This window comes from Mixophyes fleayi, chromosome 1 (assembly GCF_038048845.1).
Source record: "Mixophyes fleayi isolate aMixFle1 chromosome 1, aMixFle1.hap1, whole genome shotgun sequence".
Classification (NCBI taxonomy): Eukaryota; Metazoa; Chordata; class Amphibia; order Anura; family Limnodynastidae; genus Mixophyes; species Mixophyes fleayi.
In genome coordinates this window covers 216642432-216653432 of record NC_134402.1, presented here as the reverse complement: position 1 = coordinate 216653432, position 11001 = coordinate 216642432, and the positions used below count along the sequence as shown (strand labels likewise).

Below are 11001 nucleotides of genomic sequence, written 5' to 3'. Positions count from 1 at the left end.
ATTGCAAAGACTGGTGGCAACGCTAAGATTTTTGGCAACAGGGAGGGCACTGGCAGATCTGAAATACAGCACAGCTATTTCACCTCAAGCTCTTGGCATGATAATACCAGACACCTGGTTCTCTGTGATCAGTATATGAAGGTTGGTCAAAAGCAATAGTATTCATTATAAAAAAATAATAGAGGTTTATTACCATACATAAAATGTAAAAACTAAATTTTTACTTGTAACGTGCAATGCAATAATTATTTGTACCAGAGCATCAGTTTATAATTGTTGGTAGTGCAAAATTTCGCTTGTGTCCATTCCAGATGTGTCCCCAGTGTAATGTGGGATCCTTCCTGATGCTATTGGTGTGGATGTCATACACGGTTGTGACAATAGGCTTTGTCCGCCCATGGTAGCATGCTGCAACTGTGCTGTGTGAAATGTGTATGATTGTTTGTGTCTGCGGTTAGATGGGGGAAATAACTGTGTCTAACCACAACTCTTCAGCGGTAGCCCTACATATGAGGTCGCACAGCAGCCGCTCCTATTTATCTTGTATGCGCTTGCTACTACTTCTCATTTTGCTAGCTATTGTTGCTCCCAGAAAATCAAATGTTTCCTGTTCCTTTCTTTTTGTCATCAAAATGTTAGCGCAATAAAGCATCTTTTCTGTTAGTGCATCACTTTCTTGTATTTCCCTTATTCTACGTCTCTTACACTTCTGAATGTTTTTTGCTAGTGTACCAGCTTTGATCACGTCCTGGCTATCAGCAGTAAGCTGGCTTTCATGTGCTGCACTATTACTTGTTGTATCTTCCTGGCCTGCAGCATGCAGCAAGATGCTTTCAGACAGGAGTGCAGGCTGAAAAAGAGCAAAATAAAAATGAGCGTATGCAATTGCATGTTCAAATTTAAGCTATTTACACATCATTATGTTTCAGTTTCCATTGACAGAGGAAGACTGGAAAGTGATAGCCGAAGACTTTGAGAGGCTATGGAATTTTCCAAATTGCAGTGGTGCCATTGATGTCAAACATGTCAGAATTATGCCACCATCAAACAGTGGATATTTCTACTATAATTATAAAGGATTTTTTTAGCATTGTTTTAATGGCCATAGTGGATGCGAACTATGAATTCTTATTTGTGGACATTGGGAAAAAAATGGAAGAGTCTCAAATGCAGGTGCATTGGAGCATACTACCTTCCATAACAAACTACAAAACAATGCAGTTAATCTTCCATCTCGGAGTAGCACAAAATATGGACTAAACTTTGTGTTTGTGGCAGATGACACCTTTGCATTGCACAACAATTAATTCAATCCGTACTCACAAAGAAATCTGAGCATTAAAAGGCGTATCTTTAATTGCAGACTGTCACGTGCTTGGCAAGTAGTTGAAAATGCCTTTGGCATTCTAAGTAACAGGTTCCAAGTTTTTCATTCTGCAATAAACCTGCGTTTGGACAAAGTAGTGATGGCCTTTTGTGTTCTGCATAACTTTCTACGGCATAAAAGCAATAGTGGACGTACCACTCAGGCCTATGTGGAAACTAATGCCGAGGACATGGAGGTAGTGGGCTTGACACCATTAGAGTGTGGACACTTTAGACATAGTAGTACATTGGCTAAATTAAATCAGGAGGTGTACCTTACGTATTTCAACAGGGATGGTGTTGTGCCATGGCAAAATGATTGCTTATGACAATTGTTAATATACATGTTATGTATTTTTATAGTTTTGTTGATTCTTTTAACATGAATAAACCTGTTACATGACAACATAATGTACTGTACTTACTGTGCCGCTTGCAGGTATATCATATGCTTGCTCTACCTCTGTGGTTGAACTGCTGTCTGCTGGCATGCTGCTAGTGGACGTACGTGGTGTTTCTTGGTCCCTCACAAAGTGTAACAGATCAAAGGACCATAGCTTTGGCACATACACGTCTTCAGCTGCAGCTCCTGATTTTTGGGTAGCCTCAACTTTTATTTAATTATTTTTACGTTTTTTATACACAGTCCTAAGGTTCTGGTTCTTGCTTTTTGCCCATTCCACAGTTGCTCCAGGGTGATATGGCAGAAATACTTTTACAAGCTTTTGCATCGCCACTTTTCGCATCATTCTGTTTGAATCTTTGGCTTTCCACAAACATTGGTGAGCCTTGTAGGTCTCCATAAAATCCTTAATTAGGTCAGCATTTCTTTTGTAAGCCATTGTGTTCTGTTTGGCTACAATAAAAAGAAGCATATTTTACATCTCTGGTGTACAATAAACCAATGCAAGTACACATGTATGCACCAATCAGAAAGAACTTACCGTATATGGGAACGAATGTACAGGTAAAAACAATCGTAAAATCCTTTTGTATGTAATGGTACTGTATAGGTTAAAGTTATAGCCAAAAATCTCCATACACAAGGTTATTATACACGAATAGGCATCACCCACAATGCTCCATTTTCTGAGGGCATCATTGCTGATTGGTCCACAGCAGAAACAAACGCTCATGTCTGAGTGTATAAAATTGCAGTGGAGCCTGTCTGGCGCCGAGGAACTTGAGAAGATGGCGAGTGAGGAGAAGGTGTCAGTGGGGATTGCAGCTATGGAGACTGATACGCACACAGAGATGGTGCTGGAAGGGACAAAAAAATGTTGAACAAGTTAAGGTGGGGGATGGAGATGTTCAAGAAGACGAAGAAATAAAATTTACTGCAGTTAAGAGCAAAGTCAATGAGCCCAAGAGCGGTGGAGATGATGGTAAAAGTACTGGTCCAGTACGACTACGACTGTCAAAAGCCAAAGTACAGAAAAGTTAATCATTCAAAAACTACTGCGATTTCTGAAGGAAAAACTTGTAAAGAAAATAAATATATTCCAAGTCCAGAAGAGGTTGTCGACTGGAGCGAATTTGTAGAAACATTAAAAAATGTGAGTAGCATGTGTAGTCTACCTGTTTGAAGGACTTAATGTATTTCATTCTAGTTTCACATGAAGCAATGCAGACAACTGTTTTTTTTTTTTCTTTTGTCAGAAGGAAGAATTATCGGTGAGAAGGTCTGTTTAGATACCACTAATGTAACACCTGTTATCAAGCAAAAAAATTGATATTGAATACCAAGATCTGAAAAGTTATACACTAAGGTATTTCAATGAACATGTGTAGACAACTATATGCTTTGGGCACATACCTGTAGCGTTATAATAACCAAAATGGTGCCGGTTTCCAGAATCTAAGGAGGTTAAGCCCGCTATTGTTGCGATTCTGCTAGAGGGATCACAACACAAACTGATTTCGAGCAGTGCAAGGTCAGCACATTTCTAGTGTTGGATTAAGACTTTTATTAACTTTATTACAGATATAGAAGTTTAATGGTAAACATTTTTTATTTTCTTGTTTCATAGATACCATCGTCCTATCTGATGAAAGTTCTGGGGGAAAAAAATTATTCTAAAGCTCCATGAGTATTTTAAAGAAATGAAAGGAAATATAACCAACATCAAGAAAAAAAATTAAAAACCTTGAATACTTTTGTTGAAATGTATATGCTGTTTGGAACTGTTGTGCCACAAACCAGTAGCACCTTTTTACTGTAATACTATTTTTTTCACTTGTCATATTCTACAATAAAAAAAAGTTGTGCTTTTTTTTTTTTTTTTTTTATCTTGCAATAAAACTGTTGCATCAACACTGTGGTTTATTCTGGGTATTTTACAAATATAGTTAATAAAGGTCAATATGACTTTATAAGTTTAATAAAACTTTATAAATTTTAAAAAATTATAAAGGGTAAATATGAATAGGTTCCCAACATTGATGCAAAGGGTAATTACACACGTACTTTATACAAGTGTAATGATCTGCAAACAGACAGGTGCAATACCTATCTATACAATACACAATTCTGTGATGTGTGGATACCGCACCACGTGGGACTGGTACAGGCATCACAAAATTACATACACCCGCACCCCCAGGTCGAGGAAGTATCGGAGGATTGTCGTGGATCGGTGGGAAACTTATACACATTACACAACTGAAAGATTGGAACGAAAATATTGACCGGTACGACCAACCAAATGAGGCGACAATTGTCCATTTGGGCAGACTTTCGACCATCGTGTCACTACATACGCTGACCCGACTTTCGAACAAGCGGTCGTATGTAGGCTGGTTGAGCCGATTATTGGATGAAAACCCAGTAGTGTGTACCCAGCTTTAGATAGAGGAATCATAAACTGTTACATTTAATGTTGGACAATCTCAGATATGGTCATAGAGTGGTATCACATGGCTTTCATAGTATTTTTCATGTTGGAAGTACAAATTACTTACCCACTTTCTTGGTATGAAAACCTTTTTGCTCCTATTCCAGCTGCCTGTCTACTATAAGACACAATCGCCTGTTTGATCGAGTGTCCCTGTTATTCATTCACATTCTGCTCAGTCATTTGCCAGTCAAACATGGAAGCTTAATAAGCAATATGCTGGCAATAGGTACATACAGTTATTACCCTCCATCCATCCCCACACTTAGGGGCATATTCAGTTTTGTGCAAGGTCTAGCCAAACAGCTTCTTGATGCTCAGGTGCACATATTGTTGGCTATTATGGTAACAAATCTCTGCTAATTTTTCTGAGCACCTCTTTGGGACGTGAGGAAAAACGAGCGAAAAATTTCTGTAAAAACTGATGCGAGCTATCTCTGGACTGTTCCGGAGTCACATTGCGTCACCAAGCACCAGGTTGAATCTGCCCCTTTAGTGTACAAATAAAATAATACTATTTTATAATAAAAATTGGTTGTTCATTTGCCATCTGGGATGGGGGAGGAGACAATTCAAGTTCTAGATATTAAGCAAGATTTTGACTGATATTTGCCCTCCGACTATGGAAAAACTAAATCTAGAAGCATTAATTATGTATGAGAAGTTGAGACAAATCAGTCTTTTCCCACGTTCTCTGTAGCTGTACTCTGCACATTTCCTATGTTCAATACTGTACCCGAATAGCACCGATTTTCCTGTGTGCATTTACGGGAAGGAGAAAAATCAGTGAAGTTACATCGCTGCAGAGTAACTTCGGAGGCATACAGCAAAAAAAAAAAAAAAGTAGGAAACTTTAATTGCCTCCTACGGCTTGTGTAACGAGCAATATGTTTCCAGGTTTTTCTGGTTAGGGGAATAAAGGTGATTAAGGCCTTAGTGCTTGCTCATAGTATTGACAGTAGTGTTTTCTGCATCACACATATAATAGCCACAGGAATATGACATTTACACTGCTTGGTGTTTACAGGCAGAAAGAGCAGATAAACATTGTGCTCCAAATGTTTGCATAAAACTTATAGCCTGTAATTATATATCAGGATGTAAAAACTTGTGGGTGTCATGAATATGGCAGGATTTATATCTAGTTTTACTATTGAATATTTGCTGGAGAATTTTCATAAGGTATATGTGTAGTAGCACTTGTTTGTCATGTTAAAAGCAGCTTTTTTAAGCGATGTACCTTAACTCATTGACACGTAGACAGCTGCCCCTATGGATCAGTGTATTTGTCACCTCCACCTGACACCAGCTGGAGACGGTAAGTGTATCGGTTGTGTAATTTTGAAATGTATTATCTAAGATAAGACTAGACTGTGCTGTACTGTGCTCTGTAAAGAGGTTGTCTATTTTAAGACAAGCCCTGCTGTTTTGGGGGCACATCCTACCATGTTCTGGTTTTTGCTAGTGGGGTCTGAAGATGTTCAAACACAGAACTATAGTGGTGATCTTCTATCTGCATTTTACAACACACTGGATAACAATCCAATAAATTATCAGATTATTTGTCATTGTCCTTGTTTTGGGCCAACCACATTTGGTCAATTGGCTGATGTAGCATGGGGGGGGCAACTTTAAGAACGCACATAGTGCACAGTTTGCAAAAAATGCTCTTTTAGGTCTGTGCAATGAAAATAAAAAAAAGCTAAAAGGCTATTGCCTTTTTTAAATGTGCAACTTTGTAATTAACTTAGTTGTTTTGTTTTTAAATAAGCAATTTACAAGTGTGCACACTTGTAAATTTTATTACTTTTTAAAAAGAAACTTCAGTAGATGCTATAGCTCAATGTTTTCTATAAATGCCATTACTTTGTAGACGGTCCATAACGTCAAAAAATGTATTTGCTTAATTTTGCCTAAGGGGAATGTATATACAAGACATTGTTTTGTTATGTTCCTGTGCAGTATATAAGCACAATCGGTTTTTTTTTTGGTACTTTCTGGATTTGGCCAGGTCTACAGTCATGTCGTACATATCCGTTGCCACTATGCCATACCCCTAAGATGGGGAATGAAAAAAATAGGTTTAGACGTTGCGACCGAGATACCCTCTTTAACCATAATAACCATCTATGAATATACCGCACCGGGTAAGCCCAATTTCCTAGTCTAGATAATAGTTTCAATTTATTGAAGTCTCTATTGGTATAGTAAACAAACCAACGGACAAGAAGTAATAACAGTACCTATACGGTCTCCAAAACTAGGATAGGTGCACCCCCACATAAATTACTGTAACTTAGAAAAAGAAGGAGGAAGCACATGTGTACCGAGGCACTCAGAGAGCAAAGAACATATAGTAATAAAACTTTAAATCTTTATTAGGTATAACCATAGTAACATCTATATGCAGTGTGGGGGCAGTGTAATTGTCAGGGATAAGCCCCTCTGGCTATACACTGATTTAATATTTTATCATATATTCCATCAGTCATATAATATATTGCCTCTATTTGGTCAGGAAACTGCTCCTGAACCCTTTTATCTGTCACAAACTGCCCTCTGGACAGGGCACTCCCCTCCCCCTTGGACTCATCTATATGTGGATGTAGAATAACAGGGATCTACCTCCTCTAAGCCGTTAGAGGTCAGACTAAGAGAAGGTGGGCTTGCGACTGACCCCCCCCCCCCCCCCCCAACTGTGGCTATAGAAAATTTAGGTGAATGTTCAGAACTCAGATGGAGATCTTAGTGGTGAACATTCGAACTATAGGTCACAGCAGCAATGTAAGGACTCGCTACTTCCCGTTTTGTCTGCCCCACATTTTCAACACCCCTTGGTACGCCTGGTTCAGGCACAGAACGCACAGTTTCACTCTGCCCTACCTCCAATTTACCCGGTACACTATCTTCTGAGCATATTACTTGGCTAGAAACATTGCTTTCTTCTAACCCAACAGAATTAATCATTGTCATCTGTCCCATTTCTAGAAAGCATCTTATCTACACCACTGTAAATGCCAATATTTGCATTAACAGTGTCATCTGTGCCTACCTTGTGACAAGATGTAAATGGAAGAACATGTGTAGATTCTAATGCAATACTATTTTTGGCATTATCATCATTACTTCAGGTACAATAGAATATACCCTTTCCCTGTCGCATCCTGGTTTACACAGTTCAGGTGCAACTGAATAGACCTTTTCCCTGTCACCTTCTGGTACCTGGGAAGAAACGTGGTTACACTCAGCAGATTTTGACACTTTTTAACATGGGTGGCTTTAACATCCTTGCATCCCTCCGATAAAGTAGAACATAACTTTTTCCTGTCACACCCTTGTTAACACATTTTAGGGGCAGCTGAACAGACCTTTTCCCTGTCACCTCATACCTGGGAAGAAACGTTGGTACTCAGCTGATTCTGCAACATCATCAGTGGTTACATACGGACAAAGCATTCTACCTAAATCAGTCCCAAGTAACACATTTGCAGGAATATTGTCCGATGCCACTACTTCTTTTAAGCCTTTTCCAGCACTCCAATCAAGATAAACCTTGGCCATAGGCACAGTAAGGTGAATTCAAATCCTTGCAAAACCGCATCTAAATCCCTGTCTTTTTCCAATACAGGGAAATTCTCTGGAAGGGGTCTGCTGATACCAGCCTCTCTGGCTTCTGGCTGGCGTTGGAGCTTGGCAAGATCCAGCTGATATCTCCTCTCTGCCTCTTGCTCGGCAGCTTCCCTTTCTGCCTTGCGCTGGCACTGGCATTCTGCAGCTTCCTGGAACTGCTATATAAGCTGCATTTTGGTTGCAATGTTCACTGGGCCCAAATGTTTTAGCGCAGTTTTCAAATAAGTGTCCATAGCAGTGTCCACACATGAACTATTAGAATCATCAGAAATTAAGTCCTTGGTGTAGAGCAATATCCACACTCAGGTCCTCTTCTAAATCCCGGCTGTGCCCTTCCTGGGACACATCTCCAACTTGGCGTTGATCTGTTTGCAAGAGGGCTTCAATCAATTACTCCTTGCTTTTGCCACTAGTGGGATTTCCTCTTTCCTCACATTGTGCCATCAGTGCCTCCTGCGTTTTTTCATGCGTTTATATGCTGCGGCCATCTCCTCGGTTATGTTGCAAAATAAAATAGGAAATAAAAACAGGGAACGGAAAACTGTTTTGCACGTATGTCTTAAATAATAGTAAGCATTGAGTTTTGTCCTTATGAACACGGCTGTATTCCTCACAAGGATACTATCAGTTCTTAAGTGCAGGGAATAATTACTTAAACCCAGCACTTAATGCTCTAAAAATTATAAATGTCCCACAAGCTGCCAACAATTCTTCACACTCTGATTTCTAAAGAGTTAACCTTAGCCAAGCAAAATCTCTCTTCTAAACAGGCAATGAATTTGTTTAGATCAATAAGGACTGAACTATTAGTTTGCCAGATTTAATATACAAAAGGTACAATGCTTACAGATAATAAAAAACAAATAGATAAAGATTTGACATACAAATAAAAAAATTCAAACAGGTATAAAAACAAATGGGATGAAAGTACAGAGCATAACTTACATATAATAAGCTCTATGCTGGGGGTAGGCAGTAAGACAGTCCTTCAATTAAATTGATCCCCAAGAAACTGACAATTTGTTGTCACTGGTCTCAGTGTTTTAAAGACACCTTTCCCCACCTGCAGGGGGGTTGTGGTCTAATCACCATTTGCATGTTGCCTGATTTACTACCCAATTCAACTGTGTGTCCTAACTTCTCTGTGGAGTGTCACACAGACCCAATTTTATTAATGGATCCCCTATGAATTTACCCATCTATTGATACCAAACAGGCCTAGCTACAGGGTATCAGTTGAGCTTATGCTCATTACCTCAACTTCTCAATGTGGCAGAATTCTTCATTTGACACATGAGCTGCCCTTCATCATACTATTGAGGAATATGTTGTTGATCACTACTTTTATTGATTTTAAGTGGCATATTTGAAACTGAATTATTTTTGTCTATATACAATATAGCCAAGTCAGCACACGGTCTCCTTAAGCCATAAATCATGCTTAGTGGTTCCTAAAAGTCTATTCAGGTGTCAAAACTCCATCCTAGGTCAGGATATAGGTCACCGCAGGGGTCTTTGAAGCTGCCACTGGTGACATGGCTATCTAACACTGGGATGTGCAGAGCCACCGAATACACACACAACAGACTCCCTTTTGAGTACTAGCCATTCTGTGTTTAACCTACTACTGAGGTCACTTTGAAAGTGATCCTGTGCATGTCATTGCTCAAACCTTAGTCCTGAAGAGTAGTAAGTAATTTAGCTTAGTGCATATATTATAGTATACAGCCTAAATTTTAGAATGTATACCTATTGATTGATATTATGAAATATTAAAAAAACACATTGGCTGAAAGCTTAAAACCATAATAAGTCCTAACTAGACTTTTCTAGGAGATTACTGTATAGTTGATTTGGGATTTTAGAGTGGCCTTTCACAGGACTCCAAAGGAATGTGATTGTGTATTTTATAGTTCTAATTTGCTCTTTCCTGATCAAGACAAGTAAGCCCTGTTCAAGATTAGTTCAGTTATACAAGTAGTCTTGCATGGTTTTGTGAGAGAAATATTTGCTTATGCAGGTTGTTTTCCTCATGACAATTCTAGATATCAGTTTTATGATTTACAAAATTTTTTGGGGGTAATCTTACCCTTGTTTACATTTTAGGACCAATTCAGATTCTGCTTTGCATCAAAGTACAATGAACCCCAATCAGCAAGAAGCATTCAGTGGAAGTTCTCAGGATATTCAGCAAAAACGAGGTACCGCATCTACTGTACAATTGAACTCTCTTCTGCGGTTGGCAAAATTTTTAATTTCTCATTTTTCACACTTTTTGCCTGTAACAGATTTTATGGAGAACTAATCTTGGCCGTACAAGTTGCAGTATTGCATAAAGTAATGTGCAATTGCCCAATTTCACAGCATTTTTGACAAAAAAAATTACCATGATACCTGATGTAATCAAAATCAATCTGATTATTAGCATGTTGGTAAAAATGGTCTGACCACTATTGGCCTGTGTCAGTGATAATCTGCCACTCAGGTCCCAGTGATGTTGGAAGTGATCTGGCTGATCAGCTCATGGATCTGAACAGACCGAATTCTTCCAGTATGGCCCCCCATTGAACCTATCACTTAACCAATGTGTGGTCAGATTTAAGCCATTTTTGTTATTTCACATTGTGTTATATATTTGTTGCTTATTTAAATACAATTGACTGTAGTAGTCCTTCCAGACTGTAAAGTACCTTTGCTGTAGTTATTTGCTGTACCCTACAGGCTAGGAAATAAAAACCTGACACTTTAAAGTGTCAGGACAGTACTTTTTATTTGTAGGGAAATAATTTTACCTCCTCCAGTGAATGGGGGGATGTGGTTTAGAAGTTGTCTAATGTTGACATGTTTAGGTTAATAGAACAATAGTTGAGTGTTGGCTGCAAGGTTTCACACTAATATGTGGCTTGTTTGTGTATGTATATCGTTTATATAGTGCCAACCATGTTATGCATTGCTGTACAGATACTATGTGTTAGGAACCCCTCCAGCCGGCACAACACAACCCGGACTACTCTGCCAGTCGGGTGTTCACTGGAGCCCCTGATGGTGGGAACAGACTGGGCCGCAGACTGACAGAGGGTCGTGAAGTGTGTACCGGCTGGGGAGAACCCAG

General features: G+C 39.0%; 1 protein-coding gene across 5 annotated transcripts in view; it reads left to right on the top strand.

Annotated features, from left to right (window-relative positions):
• CRTC1 (CREB regulated transcription coactivator 1) overlaps window positions 1-11001 on the top strand; it is a 132002-nt gene that overhangs the window by 50593 nt on the left and 70408 nt on the right. For all 5 annotated transcript variants that reach the window (XM_075205179.1, XM_075205167.1, XM_075205186.1 and 2 more), the window contains 2 exons: window positions 5516-5577; window positions 9996-10090. In XM_075205179.1, coding sequence (XP_075061280.1) covers window positions 5516-5577; window positions 9996-10090 — 157 coding nt within the window. The remainder of the gene's footprint in view (window positions 1-5515; window positions 5578-9995; window positions 10091-11001) is intronic.